General features: G+C 35.6%; 1 protein-coding gene across 1 annotated transcript in view; it reads left to right on the top strand.

Moving 5' to 3' along the window:
- Positions 1-23,395, top strand: part of Cop1 (COP1 E3 ubiquitin ligase) — a 106,690-nt gene that overhangs the window by 61,681 nt on the left and 21,614 nt on the right. Inside the window, 4 exon segments of the mRNA XM_027417272.2 lie at positions 11,477-11,620; positions 14,781-14,889; positions 15,207-15,288; positions 21,255-21,371. Coding sequence (XP_027273073.1) covers positions 11,477-11,620; positions 14,781-14,889; positions 15,207-15,288; positions 21,255-21,371 — 452 coding nt within the window.

Raw genomic sequence — 23,395 nt, 5'->3', positions numbered from 1 at the left:
TTTCTCTGTGTGCAGAGTGTGTGTGTGTGTGTGTGTGTGTGTGTGTGTGTGTGTGTGTGTGTGTGTGTGTGTGTTGAGGCCTCATGCATATACACAAGAACGTCATAGCTAACTCCCCTACCCAGCATATTGTTACACCTGCCTTATTAACTAATATTACGGGGACACACTTTTTAATATTCATGAAGAAATATTTCTAGGAGATAATTATATGCTTTAGATTTAGTCATCAGTTGTATGAAAGATTCTTTATATCATAGTTGTATTATTTTGTGTGAAGCATTGTAGCAATGACGTTTGTATTTAATATTTGTCAATACTACTTTAGAACACTACTGAGAAATAGTTTCTACTTCAGTTTCAGAAGTATAGAATTGAAATTTTTGCTCTCATCATTGCTCTCTATTTAATCCTAATCTTACTAAATATACAGTTCCAGTAGGATAAAAGGTCATAGTATTTGGGGGGGACAAAATATATTTTGGCTTTTTTCTGCTTTGTTAGATTTTATTAACTTTTAATTTCAGAAATTATTGTCATTTTATGAAAGATTTCTGGTATATAGCACCCACACATTTTACTGTGCATAGAAGATGTAGTTTAGGACGAGTGAGTTTATCACTCACTTGATTTAAATCAGTGGTTCTTTACCATCCTAATGCTGTGACTCTTTAGTACAGTTCCTCAAGTTGAGGTGACCAGCAACCACATGATTATTTTTGTTGCTATTTCATAAATGTAAGCTTGCTACTGTTATAAATCTTAATGTAAATAGCTGTCTTTTCTGGTGGTCTCAGGCAACTCCTCTGATAGGGTCGTTCTACCCTCAAAGGAGTCTTGAGAACCACTGATTTAAATGAATATAGTTTATGACTTCATATAAGTTTTGCCAAATTAGAGTTGATTATCACTGCATTGATCTTTAAGGTTTTCAGGTTGCAGCTGGAGTTTTAATTGCCACAAGGAGAAAGAAATTTTACCACACTAAGTACTTGACATTCATAGTAGTGTTTCATTATAGTCTGTCAGGTCATGTATTTGTTCCAGCAATTTGCTGATAGCCAGAGGGAATGCCAGAGTAACTGTTGTAGAAAGTAATTGTTTTTAAAAAAGAAAAAAAAAAAGATTTTGTGATTTGTGGAGCTAAAGGCAAAATGAACCAACTGATAAAATAATCAGATAAAAATATATGGGGACTTTTAAATGGAGCTTCAATTTAGTACTTCTCCAATGTAATGAGTATGCCTATTAGGCCAGAGTAATGGTCAGCAAATACCTGCTAGACAGTTCCAACCCATTTCCTGATCTTAAGTAGTCCACAAGCAGAAATAGTTTTTATGCTTAAAAATAAGAGGAGTACTATTTTGTGGTGTGAAATTTATATGAAATTCCAATTTCAGTTTTCATAAATGTTCATCATGGGCTTTTTATTGTTTTGAGATAAGGTAGGCTTTCAAACTTGCTGTGTGGCCAAGGATGACCTTTTGACTTCGGACCTTCAAGCCTCCATTTTGAGTGCTAGAATTACAGGCATGCACTACCCATTTTTGTGCATTGCTGGGATGGAACCCAGGACTTCCTGCCTGCCTAGGAAGGCACTGTGCTAACTGAGCTGTTTACCTAGGTCCGCATCAGTAAAGTCCTACCACAAACAACACCAAAGCTGCTGAAATAAAATGAATACATATTACAAACCCCGCAAACACACTTAATAGCAATTATAGTGTGTTACAATAAGTCTTTACTCCATCCGCCTTAGTTCTGCTGCCACGTGGGAGCTTTCTGCCAGGCCACCAGAGTTCCACCTGCCACCACGTTAAGGTCCCAAGTAACACACAGAGACTTATGTTAGGTACAAATGCTGCTTGGCCAATGACTAGGATTTCTCATCTGCTAGCTCAGTCTTAATTATCGTAAATCTATATATTTATAAGACTTATCTTATAGAGATGCCTTCCACTGGCGCCCTCTCTTGCCAGCAGATCACATGGCGACTCCAGAGCAGAGACCAGGAGGAAGAGAAAAGGGATCGAGTTCCTTCCTGCCCTTGCTTATATATGAGACTGCCTGCGATGTCACTTCCTGCCTGTATCATAAGACTTCCTTTTACTATATTTCCCAGAATCCTCCTTGACTCCTAGTCCCACCTAACCTGCTTCTTCATTGGCCAACAGTACTTTATTCAACAACCAATAAGATAAACATATACACAGAAGGACTTCCCCCATCAATAGCGACCTAATTTAGATATATTATGATCACATGGCTTATCACCACATGAAAGAAAAATATTTTTCTCAAGTTTATGATAAAAAGGTAGAATCTGCTGGGCATTGGTGGTGAACGCCTTTATTCCCAGCACTTGAGAGGCAGAGATAGGTGGATCCCAGTGCATCTCTGTGTGTTCCAAAGCAATATGAATGTTGTGGGAAATGCACTTTAAAGAGATGAAGCAAGTGACCATCTAGTGAATGCTTCTCGAAATTGCAAAAATCTGGAGCAGGCCTCTGTGAAAAGTAGTCTGCTTAAATAAAGCAATCTGATGTATTCCTTAGAATGGTCAAAACAGCAAAGATCCATGAGTACATGTAAAGTCCCCTTAAGTACAAAGGCAGTGCCTGTTTTATTTAGTACATTAGGATTCAAGGATCCACAGTCTACAGTAGCCTGAGCTGTTATTCTTTGTAGAAAGAAGCAGCTAGCAAAATGAACCCTGCCATAGCTTATGCTCTTGCTATGTCTGTCATAGTCTTAGGTTTATAAGCATTTGAATTCCAAAAATTGATGTTACTAAAAGTCATGTGTGGGGTTTGATAAGAAGCGATGCCATGTTCCTGAGAGGTTGGACATTAGCTCTAAGTTCTTTTTTTGTTGTTTTTTTTTTTTGTTTTGTTTTTCAAGACAGGGTTTCTCTGTGTAGCTTTGGAGCCTATCCTGGCACTCACTCTGGAGACCAGGCTGGCCTCGAACTCACAGAGAGCCGCCTGCCTCTGCCTTCCGAGTGCTGGGATTAAAGGCGTGTATCACCAACGCCCGGCTAGCTCTAAGTTCTTATGTATGAGGCTTGTTATTTGTCCCATTTAAAAGGGGAATCAAATATACTTAAGTTCAAAATGTTCTGTATTGGAAATGCTAGACTAGTTTGTCTTCAAGTGTCAGGTTTGTTCTGTGCTCAGATCTTTGTTTATAGCTTTTCACTCGCACAAGATGGAAAGAACTATAAATAATGTATGGAAGTATAAAGTACAAGAGTTGTGATCAATAGAGGTCAAAGAGGAAAGTGTCTAAATAAAAATAACTATACCATGCTCAGAATAAAGAATATTTTTGGTTACTAGAAAGAAACATTCTCATTTCTGAGAATAATGAAAGAGATGAGGTTGCCAAAGATCTTGTTTGTTTAAAATGTAGTTTCAACAATATATATCACAAAATGACAGATGTAAAAGAAAACAACTATGATAATCATAAATTGGTGAAACCTAAAGGAAAGTATTTTCATAATATATCGAAACAAATCTGAGTATGTGGCTTTTTAAAACTTACAACTTTAAAAACTGTAAATAAAAGTTTATTTCAACCTGAAAAACACTCAGTCACTCATGTTACCCTCCAACCCCCCCCCCCCCCACACACACACACATCACAAAGGTGTAGTCCATAGTGAGTGTGGTGGTTTGAATGAGATATCCTCCATAGTCTTGGGTAGTTGAATGCTTGGTCCCCAGTTTGTGGCACTGTTTGAGGGGTCTGAGGAGGTGTAGCCTTGCTAGGGGAAAGTTGTCACTGGAGGCAGGCTTTGAAATTTCAAAACTTTGTGTCATCCCCAGCTCATTCTCTTCTACTTCCTCTTGAGACTCAAAGTGTAAGCTGTCCACGTCTAGCCACAGCAGCAAGCTTGCTGTGCTCTTCTTTCTACCCAGGAAGACTCTTAGACCTTTGGAACTGTAAGGTGAATGTGTGCTTTCCTAAGTTGCCTTGGTCATGGCCTTTCATCACAGCAATAGAAAAGTAGCTGATAGACGGGGGTTTTAGTTTTAAAGTTTTTTATTCATAAAAAGCTGTAAGAAAAAATAAAAATAATAAACATCTAACTGTTTGAGACACAGAATCGGGCCAGTTTCTAGTCTCTGACAAAGTTCAACAAAATTAAACTATATCAGACCTAGCATTTAGGAGCTATAGCAGAAAGATCAAGAGTTCAAAGTCTCCTCACTTACATAGGCCAGAAAGTGTTACATGAGACCCCCTTCTCAAACAATGACAAAAGAATACAGTAACAAAAAACTCTAACTTAAATTACTTTTTGTGATACGAAATACATTCTTACAATGGAATTTTGTACAACCACCACAATGAAATAAGATGGCTCTACAATATACAGATGCAGAATGGTTGCCAAGAAATACTACTAGATACCATGGTATAAATTAGCATGATCTCATCTCATGTCCTTGATTTTAAAGAGTACAAATTCTTACATATTTATGTTTAGGAAACCTCAGATAGTATACATACAAATTGAACCTACCAATTGCTCATAGTAGGGCAGTTGATTACATATTTGGCAAGACTGAAATGGAAACCTGTTTGGTTTTGTTCCCCCCACTTTTGTGTACGTTGGGGGGTATTTTTAAGAAATCATTTACAAAATTAAATTTTAAGAGAACATTCAAGCTACATTGTAATGGTCTTATAGTATTAAAATTGGGACTTTGTACAATAGTAAACGAGTATGTCACCAATATGGTTTTAGAAATTTATTCTAATTCTTTTTTTTTTTAATGGATTAGAGGAACTAAAGACATGGTTCAGTTGTTAAGAGCACTTGCTACTTGTACAGAGGTCCTGGGTTCAGTTTCTGTCACCTATATCTGGTGGCTCCTAGCTACCTGTAACTAGTTCCAGAGAGCAAATGCTTTCTTTGTACATCTGAATGCACGTGCTACACATGCATCACACATACATAGACACCACACACATATGCACACCATATATATATATATATATATATATATATATATATAATTAGAAAAGATAAAAATAGGATTACATTTGATAAGGAGCTATTATAGTAGCCTGAGTTAGCATTAGTGCACATCCGGTACTTATTTCTGTAGTTTTCTGAAACATTGTGTCTAGATTTTCTATCAGCTAGCAGAAAACAGGCCATTTAGATATTTGATAGCTGGGAATATTAATGCATCATTCTGCTTTGCTGGTGAGCCTGAGTTATCATTGACTTCTGAATTACTGTGTCTGTCTGTCTTATATTTGTCATTCACTTATACTGTGTAATCTTTCCTATTAATTGAAATTCTTGTAAGGCTATCTCATCCTCCCCCCATTTATTTTCTAAGTTTACTCTTTTTATTATTATATATATACTAGTATAGGTTGTTATTCTGTGGTATTTTTCACCTAAGGATATGTGTTTTGAAAAACAGACCATTTATTCTCATTAGAAGGTTAGTTTTGAGTATAGACTGAAATTGGGCCTCTTGAATTTTAATTACTTGATATAACCTTCACCAAATGACTTAATATCTACATAGAAGACATTTGGAGTTTAACTGTAGTGTTTAATGCTTAACACTCAGTATAATAAGTATTATAGGGGGCTTTCACTTACTGCTTTAGGAGAAGTTCATTGAATGATACCATTTTTTATTGATTTTTGCCTGTGTTTGTTCTCTCTAAAGATCTAGCAATGTCTTTATCATTATAATAATCACTTTCTAAGTCTGTGATCTGTTTCTTTGAAATTATAGCTCCCTCTGACTCTTGAGGCACACTATTCTGGTAAATGAGATTTTTAAAAACTGTTCTTACTGTGTTTTCTTCTGATAAATTGGGTGTTTGGGGATATTAATTTATCTTGTTTGTTAATGCTTGTTTTATAATTGCATAAAGATATAACAGACTGTGAGACTCTGACAGAATTAACTGCTTGGGCACATACAACTTTGCATTGCTTTTGCCACATTGTACTGGAAAGATACATTAATCAGCTGTGCTTTATGCTCTGTTGCCTTGCTACTTAATCACTTGACTTATGGTCCTCTTGACAAAGAATATGTCAGTTTCTTATAATGTAATTATAGTTTTCAGCTATTGAAATAAATCACATTTTTAAACAATTGAAAACTAGAAAATATGAAAGAAAATGCGATTTATTTCCATGTTTTAAATACATCTCCAGTAATACTATTTTTCAAAGGAAAAAAAGGTATGTTTGGAAATAAATAACAAATCTGTTGAAACTGAGGTTTTTTTTTTATTAATGACAGTTTCATTCATACATATAATTTTTTTTTTGTCAGATCCACCTTCCATCCCCTCCCCCTGAAATCCCTCCCCTGTTCCTTCTCACCACTTTCCCTTCCAAAATTTGTGGGTTTTTTTTTTTTTTTTAAACAAACCCACTGTGTCCACTTGGTGCTATATATATGTGCATGGTTGTACAGCTATCCACTGAAGCATAGGTAGTCTCTCAGGTGTTAGATCCCTGAAAGAAAGAAGGAAAAAGAAAAAAAAAAAAAAACAGTTCTTCTCAGTAGTTGCCTTGATCTTGTGTAGATATTATGCACTCAGTCACCACTGCTGTATGTGTGTGTTGGGTCTGGCAAATGCTGTTTTGCTGTAGATATCCCCTGGCTCTTACAGTGTTTCTGACCCTTGTCCATGCTGATCCCTGAGCCCTGTAGAGCAGGAATTCTGATATGGATGTCCCATTTAGAGGTCAAAAATCCACAGTCTCATGTTCTTCAGGTTGACCTATTGTGAGTCTTGTATTTACTACCATTTATTGGGGGCAGAAGAGTGACTAAACAAATTTTGATGAGGGTTGAGAGATATGCTTTTAGTATTGGGTTTTCCCTTCAGATCTGTGACCTAGGCCATCACAGGTTTGGGGCTTTAAATATACTGAGAAAGTTATTGGCAACTCATAATGTATGTACCACTATTGCCTCCAGTGAGGATATTCTTGTCAGGCCAATCATCATTGAAGTTGGCCAAGTTCACAGCTGAATAAGATTGTTGATTCCTTGTTCCCCTTCCAATACTGTGGTAGCTAGCCATAGAGGTGAAGCATCAGTGTCTGGTTTGCTTTCTCCATGTCCATTTACTTCAGGATGTGGTATCTTCAGTATTTACCAGTGGAAATTTACAAGTTCTAGAAGGTAACCAAGAGCATTTGAAATAGCTTGTGATATTTTGGGATGAGGGTTGTTCTGTAGGACCCGAGTGACCAAAAAGTTGAAAAGAGGTAATCCATACTTGACACTGGGGTTATTATTTGAATCTGTGGTGTCTGGGAACAGCATTTTTTCTACCTCTTCTTAACAAAGTAATTTTAATTAAATTTTTATAATGTGTGTGTGTAGGTTGGTTTCCACATGGTTTTTTCAACTGTTTTCAGTGTTAGTCATTATATTTTAGTTACTTTTCTTTTGCTGTGGTAAAGTACTATAACCATGGCAACTTACAAAAAGAAGAATTTATATTGGCTTACACTTCCAGAACGATAAGAATCTGTCATGGTTAGGGGAGACATACAGCAGCAACAGAAAGCTCCAAGCAAGAAGCACAGAGAGCAAGCTAGCTGGAAGTAGAGAAAGGCTATGAAAATTTGAAACCTGTCCCCAGTGATGTATTTCCTTAAGCAAGGTGCTGTCTTCTAAATTTTTCATAGCACCACTAATTGGAGACGAGGTGTTGAAATACCTGATCCTACTGAGGGGGTACATTCTCCCTTTAAACCACCACGGTTCTCTCTCCCATAATCCATCCTCTACCCTGACCTCCTATCCCACATCATTTAACATTTTCTGTTTCATTAATCTTTCCCCCATCATACCATCTGCATTTTATTCCACTTCATTTGAATCCTCCCTTCCTGATCCCTTAGTAGTTTCTTCACTTTTGTGGGTATTCCAATTTAAATGTATATAAAGATTCAAAGCTAGCATCTACATAAGAGACAACATGTGACATTTGTCTTTTTGGATCCAAATGTCGTCATTCAGAATGATTATTTCTAGATTGTTTTCTTACTGTGTATGAAGTAACTCCTTATCTCTTCAGACTATTTTGTTAGATACTAGTCTAATTAACACCTATTTGTTTCTTAGTTCCATTTTCTTGCTGTTTTAGTTTGCTTTCTGTTGCTGTGATAGATGCCACAACAACAGCAATATGGGGAGAAAGGGTTTTCAAATAAGTCAAAGCATATACATTGTCATCACAGTCCTTCATTGAGGGAAGGATGCCAGGGCAGGAGGAGCTTAAGCAGAATAGGAACTGGAGCAGGACCTTAGGGGAGTGCTGCTCACTGGCTTGCTCAGCCTGCTTTCTTGATTAACATGGGACTACCCAACCATGGGTGGCACCACCAACCTCAGCCTGAGCTCCCCACCCAACTGCACACAAGATGTTTCACAGGCTTGCCATTGCAACAGTCTGATGAAGATATTATATAGATTGAGAGTCCCTCTTTCCATGTGACTCTGGCTTGTGTTAAGATCTATTGAAAGATGTGTGTAGATTCTTGTCATTTTGTTGTTTTGTGGGTTTTCTGACCTCTTTTCATTAACTGCTCTGGAGTTGCTTGTTCTTTGTGATCTCTTCTGTTTGACCCTTTCTTCAGAATGAAGTATCTACCCCCTTCCATAATCACCTGATAAGAGTTCTATTAGTGCTCATAAGTTCTTTAGTTTGTTTTTATCATGGAAAGATTTTTTTTTTCCTTTTTTAATAGGTGGTTTTTGTTAGGTATAATATTCTAGGTTGACAGTAATTATCTTTCAGAACTTATAATACATCTTTCCAGGTCTACTGATTTTAAATTTTTCAGTTGAATATTCAAATGTTATTCTGATGGTCTTGACTTTTTAAGTGACTTGACCCTTCTTTCTTAGAACATTTTTTTTTCTTTTTATGTTTTTAATGTTTATGTTGGGGTATGGGGATTTTTTTTTTTCTGGTTCTGACTATTTAGAGTCCTGTAAGCTTCTTTAACCTGGGTGGGCCTCTCTCTGTTTTGGGGAAATTTTCTGTGATTTTACTGAAAATATTCTCTATGCTTTACTATATTGTTGTTCTCCTGTCCTCGTAATTCAAAGGTTAGATCTTTTCATGTTGTCTCATTACTGTCTTATTTTATTCAGTTTTTTAAAAAAATTATCATTGACCTTTACTGATCAATTTCTTTACCTTGTTTTGTAGGCCTGATTTCTGTGTTGTATGAACATTTTATTAATGAGATTTTTCACTTGGCTTATTAGGTTTTCATCCTCAGTATTATTTCATTTTGGAGTTTCTCTAGCACTTCTTTCTCAAGTTCTATTTTCATGTCTCAGATTGACTTCTCTTTGATTTTGTGCTCTTGAACTATATTCATGTCTTCTATGTTAGAAGATGCTTGTAGTTTTGCAATTCTTTGTATTGAAATTCTAGGACAATTTCAGTAGGCGCCTTACTATTGAATTAATAATTTTTGTATACGTCTGGATTTTTTTTCATTTTGTTTCTCTTTTGAGACTTGCACATTTGTTGGTTCAGTTTGTTTGATGCTAGTTGCCTCCTTGCAGCATGTACAGTGTTCAGGAGAGGACTAAGTTACAGTGTTATGGAGATAACTGTCTTCCTCTGAGTGCCTGGTTCAGGGAAGTTTTATACTGGAGTACTTGGGCTTTAGCAGAAGAAGGAGAGTAGGCGGCCCTGTAGGTTAGCTTCCTGAAACAAAATTCCTGGGAATTGTAGGTGGGCCTGGTGAAAAGGAAGTTGGCTCCAGCTCACTTGTAACATATACAGACCTTAGCTGGGGAAGATGGGAACAAGAATGAATGCTGTTTGATGGCCTGCTTTCCGTGGTTTCCTCAGTTGGAATTCTTAGTGCACTTAGGATCCACAGTCCAGGATAGAACTATCCAGAGTGGTTTATGGTTTCCCACTTCAGTCACTAAGGAAGCTACTTCTTTTGAAACTATAATTTAGAAAAGTAACTTAGTTACTCTGCATGTGTATTGCACAGGTAATTCATTAAAATATACTAAATACCCTCCACATAATATAAGTATTTGTATTTATACACATATATCATGTAGTTGTATTTATATGCATTTAATGAGTGCCTAGTATATTCATCATGATACTTATTAGTGCTAAGACATATGTAGGTACAGAAAACACATAACAAATTTATTAGAGTTTGTGTCTTGAACCTTTATACTTTATAGTTTGACTTGCATATAAGAGGTTTGATTTGGTATTTAGCCTAGTAATTAGTAGCCTCAACTCTGCAGTTGGATCACCTGATAACTGAATGTCATCTGAAACCACTTAAAAGCCAGCTTACTTTGAGCAGATTACTTCACTCTTATCCTCAGTATTCTAAAATGGCGATAATAGTAATGTATTACTCATATAATTGTTAGAAGAATTAGTAATTATAGATCACTGAGAAATCTTCTGTATTCTCTGGAATTACAGCTACACCTCTAGGAGAGACACTTAAGTCATATTGAGAAGTATTGAATTTGATGGTTCATTTCAACTTTTACCTGCATCAGGGCAAATTAGATTCCTAGCTTGTATGAGAGGAGTGAATAAGATCTTGTATTTTGCATTGAAGTAGTTTATTTTGGAATTTGTATTTAGGAGAAGTTACAAGAGAGGAGTGTGGATTCCCTAAGTCCTCTAAAAGGAACAGAGCATTTTTTTTTCTTTTTAGAGTTTTTTTTTTTTTTTTTTTTTGTGCAATAAGGAATGTGCATTGACATTTTGTAATTCATAGAGATAGTATTTGTTTTGGGAATAAGGAATGGACTTGGGAGAAGTAATGCTAATTTAGTTACTCTATTTTTATTAATATTCTGTTCGATTTTTCACCACACAATTGTTTCAGTAATTCTGTTTGTACAGATTTATTTGTTAAAATATCATATGTCCTGACAGAGAAATAACAAGAATTTAAGGGAAAAAAACTAATTGGTAATTTTCTTTTGACAATTGTAGTATTTCAAACCATTAAAGGTTTCCATACTAAGATGTAATATGGTTATTAATGGTAAACTGGAAAATATGCCAGATGTCTACGAACAAAAGGTCATCTTGATGGTTACATATCTATACAGTTCCCCAAGTCTTCTAATTTGATGTCCTGATGACTTATTCTGGACATGTGGCCTACTGAAACTTGAAGCTATTTCAAGAAACTGTCTTACCTATGGAAATAGAGTTCTTAGAAATAGAAGATGCTAGCTGAGGATGTAGCTCAGTGGCATTGTGCTTGCCTACTATGCATATATGCCTTGTCTAGTATGCATTTATGCCCTGAGTTCAAGCCCCAGCACTGGGCAAATTTAAAAAAAAAGAAAACAAAAAAAATTAAAATCCTGAAATGTTGCTACATTTAACATCACAAGGTTGGCTATATGGTCTCACAGATGAGCTGTTTTCCCCTCCCCTTTAGTATTGAATTTGACCGGGATTGTGACTATTTTGCAATTGCTGGGGTTACAAAGAAGATTAAAGTCTATGAATATGGCACAGTCATCCAGGATGCAGTGGATATTCATTACCCTGAGAATGAAATGACCTGCAATTCCAAAATCAGGTATTATCTTTTTTTGTTTCCACAAAGTAGTATTATATAGCTGCTGTCCATAATAGTGATAAGTATGAAATATTTTACTTTTCCCATATGACTGCTTACTCATTCAGAGTGCATGCTATGATTGTATCTATAGAAATGGTTTGTTTTAAAGCAGAATAATGTCTTTCCAGTAGGTATTTGCTTTCTTTTTGTGGGAATTATCATTTACTTTTGCTTATGAACAGTATCTGAACATCAGAAATAATCCCCATAATATGTACATATCTCTAAATACTATAGTTGTTTCTAGTTTTAAGATTTTTTTCACATAACTATTTGCTTTTCTTTGAAAGAATAGTATTTAAATTTAATTTAGTATAAAGAGTATAATTCATAGCAGCGTTGAACTGACATGTTTTCTAGAAATGTGAGGAATTCCAGAACCAGCACCAGCTTTTTCTTTTCTTTTCTTGCCCTTTTTTCTTTTATTTTTCCTCTTCCCTACTATCATAGAAGAAATAGATTTCCCTAGCAGTTTTTTTTCCAAGAAATTATTTTTTTATTAGTTCAAATTAGAAACAAGCCTGCTTCACATGCCAATCCCTTCTCCCTCTCCCTCTCCCTCTCCCTCTCCCTCCCCTCCCCTCCTCCCCAATCCCATCACTCCTCTGCTCCCTAGGGAGGGTAAGGCCCTCCATGGCGGATCCCCAAAGTCTGACATATCCTGAGCAGGGCCTAGGCCCTCCCCCATGTGTCCAGGCTGAGAGAGCATCCCTCACTGACATCCACATTCAGGGATCTGGATCAGACCCCTGCTGGCCTCCCAGACATCAGTCTGGGGTCCATGCACTCCCCCTTGTTCAGGTCAGCTATTTCTATGGGTTTCATTAGCCGGGTCTTGACTTCTTTGCTCATCACTCCTCCCTCTCTGCAACTGGGTTCTAGGGTTCAGTTCTGTGTTCAGTAGCTCGTCTGACCCCCTGGCAGTTCTTAAGAGCACCCAGTTAACAGTGTAGACTGGAAAAGAAATCAGTCACCCTTGTGCCTTTCTTACCTTAATGAGTACGTACACACCATTTTAAGTATCCTTTATCTGAAATGTTTGGGACCAGAATGTTTCATCCAGTTTTTCATCCATGTACATTGTGAGACATCTTGGAGATAAGATGTGAACCTAAGCACAGACTTCACTTACCCTGGATGTGTGTCTTCACATACATTCATATGAAACAGGGTTTGTGTATAATTAGCCAGTAGATTTGGTACTCTAAGTTTTGGATTCTGGGACATTTTAGGTTAAAGATGTTGGATCCAAAGTATATGTGCTTATATGTGCATTTTAATGATGTTAGTAATAAACTAGTATTATGTTCTTTTTGTTTCCAAATTCATCCACAACAGTTTGTGAACCTGCCCATTTATCAGTGGCACCCATACTTGAGTGTCTATTATAGTCTGTCTAAGTAAAAAATATATTGCAAAAATGAAGTTATTAAATGCACTTGTGCTAGGCATTGCCTTGAGTGCTTTAACAGTTGTTTTGAGATGGTTACCATTATTGCTCCTTTATACCTGAAGAGTGCTAAAACCAAAGGTAAATAGCTTTCCTAGAATGATCTAGCTAATATGTAGAGAGGTGCAGATTGAGGGAGTATTAATTCTAGAGTCTATGCTTGTAACCCCTTTATACTTTTTTATAGCATGTGGCCATTATAGTAATATCACTTGTATAAAATTGTACTTTAAAACATCACAGTAATAAACTCAGCAGAATACTTGGCTCATGACAAATATTCATAGTCATTGTTCCCTTGAGGAAAACATAATTAGAGTTTAAGTGTGCTCCTCTGTCATGGCACATATGCAAATGCATATGTCATATTACAGTAAATAGCTGAAATTGATCAAGACCAGAATAGGGAGCTGAAAGGACCAGTACCTAAGCACAACTAACAGAGTTGTCCAATTTGTTTTTACCAGTTATGAAATACACTAAGATAACCAGAGCTGCAGCTATTAAATGGCAGATCTGGAATTAGAGTACGGGTCTTTCTGAATCTGTAATGGAAACAGTATATTTTAAAATGAAAATGATCTCCTCCCAACCCCTAAAAATTGCCATAAATACAACAGAGAACAAAATACATTCTTGGATGTTACCTGTTTTTTCTTAATACCTTGTTCAGTAATATACACATTTTATTGTCCAATTTAAACATGTATATGTCTCAACAATAGCTTACTACTTTAAATGCAAGCTTTTAGAGAATAATTAAAATCATGAATGTTAAAACTTTGAATCTATTGGGTGGTTTTAATTGGAATTTCAAACATGAGTTTTATTGCTTAAGACCTTTTGAATGTAAATCCAGAAATCCAATTCAAACTCATGTATTTATTTAGCTTAATATGGTTTGGCTCAACAATCTTTCTTACCTGTCATTCTGCTATAACATTATCTGAGCCACTTAGGCATTTGTCATTGTCTTTTTCGAGACAGGGTTTCTCTGTGTAGCTTTGGATCCTATCCTGGCACTCGCTCTGGAGACCAGGCTGGCCTCGAACTCACAGAGATCCGCCTGCTTCTGCCTCCCGAGTGCTGGGATTAAAGGCGTGCGCCACCAATGCCCGGCCTATCATTGTCATTTATAGCTATGCTTGTCACATGTAGCAGAGGTGATCAGTAGGAGCTCTTGGCTCATATGTGTCAAACACTTTGTGATTAGAGTAAAAAGTAGGAAATTTCAGCATTGGATTGTAGGGGAAGCTGTAGCCACGCCTACTTAAGGGCTGGCTACAGGTGTGCCTGACCACGCCCTCACAAGCTTGCGAGGGCGTGGTCAGGGGACGTAGGGTGACTGCGTTTTCGCTTTCGTGTTTTTTTGGGGGGTTTGCATACAGACTGCTGCCATGCCGGCTGGCTAGGTCACTCTATAAGTAAGGCTTTTTCCTATTAAATACCCTTATATTTCTACCTGACTCCATATTGGTAATTTCCCACTATATTGGATAGTTCACTGTCAATTAGAAAATGTGGGTATTACTAACATCTCTCTCTGAATGATTGTGAAGTGATGTAAACCATTTCAAAGAGTGTTCATCTTCCTGAACACACTGGAATTCATTATGCTCCATTGTTACTTATTTACATCTTAAAGTTTTATCTTTTTCTTTCATTCAGCTGTATCAGTTGGAGTAGTTACCATAAGAACCTGCTAGCCAGCAGTGATTATGAAGGCACTGTTATACTATGGGATGGATTCACAGGACAGAGATCAAAGGTCTATCAGGTAAATATGGAAACTGACTGTATGTTAAGACAATTTTTTTTGTTTTTATAACAAAGATATTCATGTGCTTTATAATTTAAAAATTTCAACCATTATTTAAAATTTTCCTAATTGCATAATAACTCTGGTAGTACCAAATGCTTTTCTAAGAGATACTTTGTACTTTATTTTTTTTAGAAAGTATCAAATAAATTTACCAAAGCATTAATTTTAGTAAGTGAGGCTTTCCACCAGTGTCTTTGCTTTTCATTTGACTGCAGTCTGTGCTACTAGCCTATATCAATAAATTAATTTTTTTCTCTTTCTTCTATATCAAGGAACATGAAAAGAGATGTTGGAGTGTTGACTTTAATTTGATGGATCCTAAACTTTTGGCCTCAGGTTCTGATGATGCAAAAGGTACTAATTCCTATTTTCCCTCAGAAGTCCCCACTCTCCAAAACTCTTTTTGGGCATAGCTGTGTAAATTATTTATTGAAACTCAGTTCTTTGTCAATCCAAAATAATTTGAGGGAGATATCAGTTTTTTTTTTTCCTTCTGAGTGAAGGAAAAATGAATGAATGCACTACATTTTCATAATAATGTTTTTGTATTTGTGCCAGACATCTGAATTGCTGGCAACTTCCTAAATATACTTATTTTCTTTATGTGTATATTTGTAGGTGCTTGAATCAAAACTCCACTTTTCATGATTATATAGCAAGTGCTGTTAACACTGAGTCATGTGACCAACCGCTACTGTCATCTTTTAACCAAGTTTTTTACATATACCATCTAGTAAATTTTATTCCTTGACGCATTTAGAAATTTCTACATTCAAAATTATATTAAATGTTCAATATATTCTAAAGCCTCAAGGTGTTGTAATATTTCCAAGGCCAGTTTGTATCTATCTCTTTTGCTAGCTTAATTGGCCTTTTCTGCTTTTCTTCTTTGTCTGTCTTTACTATTTGTTCCTCTCTGCTACAGAGATGTGAACAGATTAGCTTACTTTTAAATTGAGTGTACAATACCAGTAAACTCAGCTTTGTACACCTTAAAGGTGTACTTAAAAGGGGCCATGTCCTGAAAAAAATCAGATGGAAATAAAAATTAATTACTATGAAAATTGTTTGGGTTTTTTTTTTTTCCTTTTCTTTGTTTCTTTTTTTTTTTTTTTTTGAGTACTTTGTTTAGCTATGGACCATCATGAAATGTGTTTTAAATTTTTCAGACTTAAGGTACAAAATATTTTATAACTTTAATTCCTTTAAATTTGTTTTAATTCACTTTGTGGTCCAGTTTATGAACTACCTTGGTAAATATTTCAAAGGCATTGAGAAGAATCTCTACTCTGGCTCCTGTAGAGAGAGTTCAGTAAGTGTCATTTAGGGAACACATGATGTTTATTTCTGTGCTCTATTTAATAGTTTTCATTTCTTCTTGCAAGCCATAGGCTTTTTATTTATATGAGTAAAAATATAAAAATAAATCTTTGAAGTGACAGGCATGGTTTCTGGAGATGGCTCAGAGGTTAAGTGGACATTTCCAAAGGCTCCAACAACTTTGGCCTCAATCGGAACAAAAAAGTAGTTAGTTGAAAATAAAAACGTGTCCCATTTTATTATTCAAAGAAGTAACTACAATTGTTACATGATTTTTTTTCTTTCTACTCAGTAATAAGTCAATAAATTGTTTGTAATAAAAAATAAAAATAGCTTCAATTTTCATTGTGTCAAATAATCTCTTTTTGAAGTCTCACATATGCCAGTAGAACCTGCAGTAATTGGCCAGGAGGATATCATGCCAGTGACTCTTTCTGTAAGAGACTACAAAGCAATCTTGATGTACACACTTTGTTAATCCCTGTACATGCTAGGGCAGAAGACGGGGAAATCAAGAGTATGTGGGGTTATTTGAAAACAAAAACTCAAGTTATATTCAGAGACAGTATTAAAACATAATTGGACTAGAGAGATGACTCAATAAGTAAGAGTATTTGCCTCTCTTGCACAAGGCTGTGTTTGGTTCTCAGCACCCATGTGACAACTCAGAACCATCTGTTATTTCAGTCCCAGGGGACAGGACATTCCCTTCTAGTCGCCAAGGCTGCTTCATGCATTCTGTGTACTTATATTCACCCAGGCCCATGTGTATACCTACACATAATTTAATAAAGTAAACCTTAAAAAAAACAAATTGAGTCCTGCCTGACACATACAGTAGAGGTGTATGCCTTCATTTACTTCTCTTACCATAAAGGCATAAGCCAATTGAAGGTTGGCACATGCTGGTGAATGACCCCTTTATTAATACATAGTACCATTATTTAAGCCTCTTAGTTGTCTTCTGAGAACTACACCATTAAATATTCATGAATCAGAAGTCTCTTCTTTATAACTATTTGTATTAATGTTTTACCTTTCCATTTTCTTTTATGAGCCTTATACAGTATTTTCTTTCTTGTATTTTTATTCAGATTGAGTAATTCCTATTTTATTTTGAGTTCGCTGACTCCCTTGTTTAGCTCCATTTTTTTCTAAAATCTTTCATAGATTCTTTTGTTAATCAAATTTTTTTTATTTTGCTCTATAAACATGTATCACTTAGGGAAATAAAACATGCCTGTGAATTAATGGGACCTTTGTGACCCTCATCTGTGTTCCTCTTAGTTTGACAATACCCTGTCATTGATTTAACTTTTCTCCTCTGTGAAAGTCCACTTAGTGAATATTCTAAGCTATATACACTCCCTTTGCACTGCAGTGCAAAGCCAGCTGTGGAAAATACAAATCAAGAGCATGAGCCTGTCCTAGTAATGTTTTCTAAAAACAGTGTTCACAGACTCCATGGATTATTTTAAAAATAATGCCTATGTCTCTTATAAGAACTTAGGTTTTATGGTAGTTTTGGTAAATAGCGTCGGTTTTATTCATGAGTATTTCTTCTGTTTTACTATATAAATACAATGTGCATTCTGTTACGGAATTGACTAGCTCAAATATTACAGATTACTAGATAATTAACTTCGTTTTGTAGGGTAATTGGATTTTTAAATTTTTATTAATTTTGATTGAGCTGAATAATCAGATGATACTAAAGGAAAGCCATTCCTTTACCTATAACACAAAAGAAATAAAACGTGTATAGAACACCTAATGTTATATAACAGATTTGTTTCCCAGTGCCAACTAAATTCATAATGAATTTGTTTTTGATCTCCTTCATTGCTATATGATTTTCTCAGCAGTCATTTTTATATTCTTTATTAGAACCAAAGGAGAACATATGTAAATTAATACATGTTTTGATTTAATGGCTTTGGATGTTGTTGTTTTTTTAAGTTAATTTTTACTTTTTTTGAGAATTTCATGAGTTTGTTATATTCACCACATTCTTTTACTTTTTCCAGATATACCTCCATTGACTTACCCATCCAACTTTGTGTCCTCTTTTTCTTTTTTCAACAAATCTCAACTTGTGCTATCTGTACATGGATATCTGACCTTCCACTGGAGCTTAGTTTACCTACCAGTGGCAACATGCAAAGAAGACTGACTCTCTCTCAATTGCCACTAGCTCTTTCTCTAAGGGTGGGATATCATGTCCAGTCCCCCTCTCCATGGTGGGATTGCATGGGCTTTTGTAGGGTCATAACTGCTATGAAATCATAAGGGAGCTTCTTGATTGTGTCTGGAGGACACTGTTTCCTTGCATAGTCTTTCTGCCTCCTCTTCTTTAAGCCTTTTGAGGAGAGGATGCAGTATCAGTGTTCCATTTAGGGCTGAGTATTCTGGTGACTCTTATTCTCTGCACCTCGGCTAGTGTGGGTCACTTTGTTAATCAAAATCTTTGTAGCCAATAGAAGCTTCTTAAATGAGAATTGAAAAGATGCATTCATCTGCATCATTGCCAAGTGGACAGGCTAGAGTATCTGATGAACAAATAGCTTACTTCTATATCTTGACCATTATAAATAGTGTCACAATAAATATGTGAGTGCAGGTGTCTCAGTAAACACATTTTACTTTTTTTGGATATGTACCTAGGATTGGGGTTATTGGATCATGGTAGTCCCTTTCTCCACTGCCCAGCCAACATTTGTTACCTTCTATCCTTTTTATGATAGTCATTCTTACTGAAGCTAATTACAAATTGTGGTTTCTGTTTGAATTTTTCTGATTAGTACTGTTAATCGTGTGTGTGTGTGTGTGTGTGTGTGTGTGTGTGTGTGTGTCTCGCACCAGGCTGGCCTTCAACTCACAGAGATTCACCTGCCTCTGCCTCCTGAGTACTGGGGTTAAAGGCTTGCACCACTACCACCTGGGTTGCCTATTGAAGGAAGGAAAGAAGCCAGCCAGCCTACTGTTGACTCAAACCCACCTCCTAGAAGAACAGCAAGTGCTCTTAGTCACTGAGCAAGTTCTCTTACCTGTAATTCAGAAATTTTGTTAAAGTTTCAGGATATGAAATGAGAATACAGAAGTCAGTAGTGTTGTTATGTAGTGTTAGCAAATTATCTGAAATGGAAAGCCAAGATAATTTGGCTAACTAATAACATAATAACTGTAAAGAGTTTATATGTGCTGAGTGAACATGTCTACTGACTGAAGTAGCACCTTCTAATTAGAAAAGAACATAAAACAAAATGACTGTGTTTAAAATCCTTATTTACTATGGTGTGTTTTTCAAGGCTTACTAATTTTGGTATAAGTTGTTATATTTACTGAGACATTTCATGTGTAAGTTGTAAAAGTCATCTTCATGGAAGTCCTCTTTATGGGGACCACTTTTAGTTACTCCTTTTGACAGGTAACTTTGTCAGTAGTCTTCAAAGATTCTAAAGTTTTCTATGCTTAAAACCCCAAATACATGTTGGAATCACTTGGGGAGTTTTGTTTGAAATAAAAGTAAAAACAAAATATCCGATGGTACCTGGGTACCATCTGAGAAATGTTCCTGGAACGGACATTGGAACAGATCAAAAGATGGATAGTAAAACTTTCCCTCTACTTTCAATGCTTGTTATTTATGGTGCCTTAATATTCCATTTTGTGACTTATATTTATTCTCATATATTTTCATTGTTTAAAAATCACATTTGCTTTGGTACTCTTGTAAGATAATAGCTCCATTTTCTGCTTAAGATCAGCTCTGCTCTAGTTTGATTCCAAATGAATCATAAATTCTAGTTAATTCCACTAGAATAGACTGTATCATATATCAAGAAATAACTTTAAAATAAAGCCATGGTTTTCATTTCCTATTATTTATGTCTCCTTAAACCACAGAAACTAAAATTTACATAAATTTTAAATAATCATGAAACTGTTTATTGGAAGCTACTACTTTATAAATATCCTTAATTTTTCTTAATTAAAAGTTTTTCATACATGTACGTAATGAATATATCCCTTCCCCCATTTCTCCCTTTCAACTACCAACAAATACCCAACAACACTCCCTCCTGGCTTCATTATCTGTTGTTATTTGGGAGGGAGGGAGAGGGGGGGGGGGGGGGGGGGGGCGAGTGTGTGTGTGTGTGTGTGTGTGTGTGTGTGTGTGTGTGTGTGTGTGTGTGTGTGTACACGAAAGTCTCATTGTAGCCTTCGGTGGCCTGAAACGATGAAAATAGGCTGGACTTGAACTCACAGAGATCTGCCTGCCTATGCCTCCCAGGCACTGTGGTTAAAGGATGAGCCACCATATCCCTCCTTTTTTGATAACCTACTAAGTCTAGTTGCATGCATGTTCATGTATATGAGGCTATATACTGGAGCATGGGAGACCTACCAGTACCAATAAAGAATGATTCTTCCTCTCCCTGCAACTATCCACTCCCTGATGCTCCTCAGTATGGGCCAAATCATAGAGATCATCCATACTAGAAATTTGGCTAGTTCAGGCTTTGTGTGGGTAAACACATGGTTGTGCTACCATGCCATGGCCAGAAGAAGTTGCTTCTCTGACAGAGATTGACAGCAGCCCAGATCTATCTACATTGGAAGTTCTCAAGTGTTTTAGGAGATGCTTTTATCTTAACATATCTCATTCATGTGAAAATGTTTGATTTTTGTCAAAATGTGTGTTCTTACCTTCACTATAGAATAATGAAATTAATTCATATACAATGGATCCACCATCTAGCTCCAGAATGCTTTTTTTGTTACCTATCTTTGTGAAATCACTGCTCATATCTGTTGATTTTTAACGTTGAAAGTAAGCTCTCAGATTTAAGAATTGTTCTGTTACATGATTATTCAGCTCAAAATTTTTTTAATAAAATGTTTCATGTTGAAACAAACGTTATTGGTAATACTTGTCAAGTTACAGAAACATTTGCTCATTGTATTGTTTCTTTTTATTTTCATCATTATTACCTTAGTGAAGCTGTGGTCTACCAATTTAGACAATTCCGTGGCAAGCATTGAGGCAAAGGCTAATGTATGCTGTGTGAAATTCAGCCCCTCCTCCAGATACCATTTGGCTTTTGGCTGTGCAGGTAAGAAATAAAAGTAGATTTATCTTCTTTCAGTTTTTATCTTGTACCTAGAAGTACATTTGAAAATGAATTAAGTACCTTTGTAATCTTAAATTTTCTTTTTTATGGTTAGGTTTTAATGAGCGGTGTAGCATTACTACTCATTTATAATTACAAATATTTGATAGTTTTGGGGCATTGTTATTGATATTGTATACTTCCCCATACAATTCCATGCAGTGTATTTACTTTGATTTGGATTGATTTTTATGAGTGAAATTTTATAGTTTGTTGACTATAGGGTCTGGAATTTTTCTGGTCAGCTTTTTTTTCTATATATAATTTTGTTTTGATTTTAAGTAAAATAGTAGTTCCGTTCTCTCTTGTACTACTTTTTAAAAAATATGGACAGAAACTGTTGCTATTTGCCTTGCCAATAGACATATTTATTTTTCTTTCTAAATGTAGTAGCTTTTTTTTTTTTTTCAGTTTACATTAGCCAAAAATGTTAGGTGTACTCACTTTTGCAGTGATTCATTGCATTCTCTACCTCAGTACAAAACCAAGGACAGTGCTGTGATTACTAGTCACTGTGGTAACTGTCTATTTCATTTAGTTGAGTGGGCTTTAGTTGTTTTGGTACTTAGAGCATATATTTTTATATATTTATCTATTGAAATCAAATACTTTAATTTTACTGCTGTTTGCTTCAATACACATCCAATATTTTATTAAGTGTCTTTCAGAATTAGTTCCCTGGATCTGTTAGCATCATGAGTTATGCTTACTCATTTTCTCATTCAGAATTGGTTGTCTTTCTTGAACAGCCTTGGCTTGAGCATAATAGATAGAATTCTTCCAGCGAAACCTGATTTTTTTCCTAGTATTGCAGTCATATCCTTAAGCTGTATTTCTTTAATATTGTTCCTCTCCTTTTAACTATTTGCAATGCTTACTATCTCCTTAATATTTTAAAGTTTTAAATGTAAGTTATTTTTTTTGTCCTCCTGTGAATATAACTTTTATGTTTGGGTGTTTGTACTGTTAGTATATAGAAATGCAGATAAATTTCAAAAATCATTTTACATTCGTCCCTTCTAATTTCCATAATTGTAGTTTTATTGCATATTTCTTGGGATATATATTTGTATAGGATTGTATATTATACAAACTAAAACAAATTATGAATTCCTTTTTTTGCATTGTTTAATTCGCTAGAAGATAAAGTATAGTGTTGAATAGATTCATAATAGGAAATAGAAAAAATGATCACTTTCCATGTGACCAGCATCATTCATGTACAATTTGGTATAATGCTTACGATTGAAAGCAAAAACTTTGATGCCGACAAAAATATGTCCAGGAAAAGGTAAAAATTAATAGCTGTCTTAGCATCAGCAAGTATATGAGACCAAGAAATCAGTAGAATCACCATAAGAATAAGTACCTAAAAGTTAGGAAAAGTATGTTATCCCAGAATTACTTAGTCAAAAATACTTTCTATAAATGAAAACACACACACACATACTCTCTCTCTCTCTCTCTCTCTCTCTCTCTCTCTCTCTCTCTCTCTCTCTCTCTCTCTCAAAGGAAAAAGAAAGTGTGTATCTCCAAAGCCCAGTAAGAGTTACCGTGGTCCTGGCACACACATTGAGTTTGCCCCAATACCAAGTTTCAATATAGTTGCAGTTTTGTGGCATTTTTATAAACGTAGAACAAAAGAAAAAATCATATATTAAGGCATTTTTCAACTACATTGGTGAAAACATCAGGCCAGGAAAGTTACAGACAAATGGGGAAATAGCTGCTATTGGGTTCAGATGCTATCTGATGACATTTTGGTCTTTAGGATTGGTGGGATATATATAGTGGTCTGCTAAGTTAATACAGCCCAGGATATTTTACTTTGATAGTTCAGGTTTGTTTGTTCAGATCCAAGTGAGCAGGAATTGGCTATTGAGGGGGCTAAAAATAGCCCAAGAAAATTTGTCTATATATTTACAACATTCAAACTCTGCCTTTGGTCAGAGTTCATTATCACAGCA

The sequence above is a fragment of the Cricetulus griseus genome, chromosome 5, assembly GCF_003668045.3.
Source record: "Cricetulus griseus strain 17A/GY chromosome 5, alternate assembly CriGri-PICRH-1.0, whole genome shotgun sequence".
NCBI lineage: Eukaryota > Metazoa > Chordata > Mammalia > Rodentia > Cricetidae > Cricetulus > Cricetulus griseus.
This window is presented reverse-complemented; position numbering and strand designations above follow the sequence as displayed.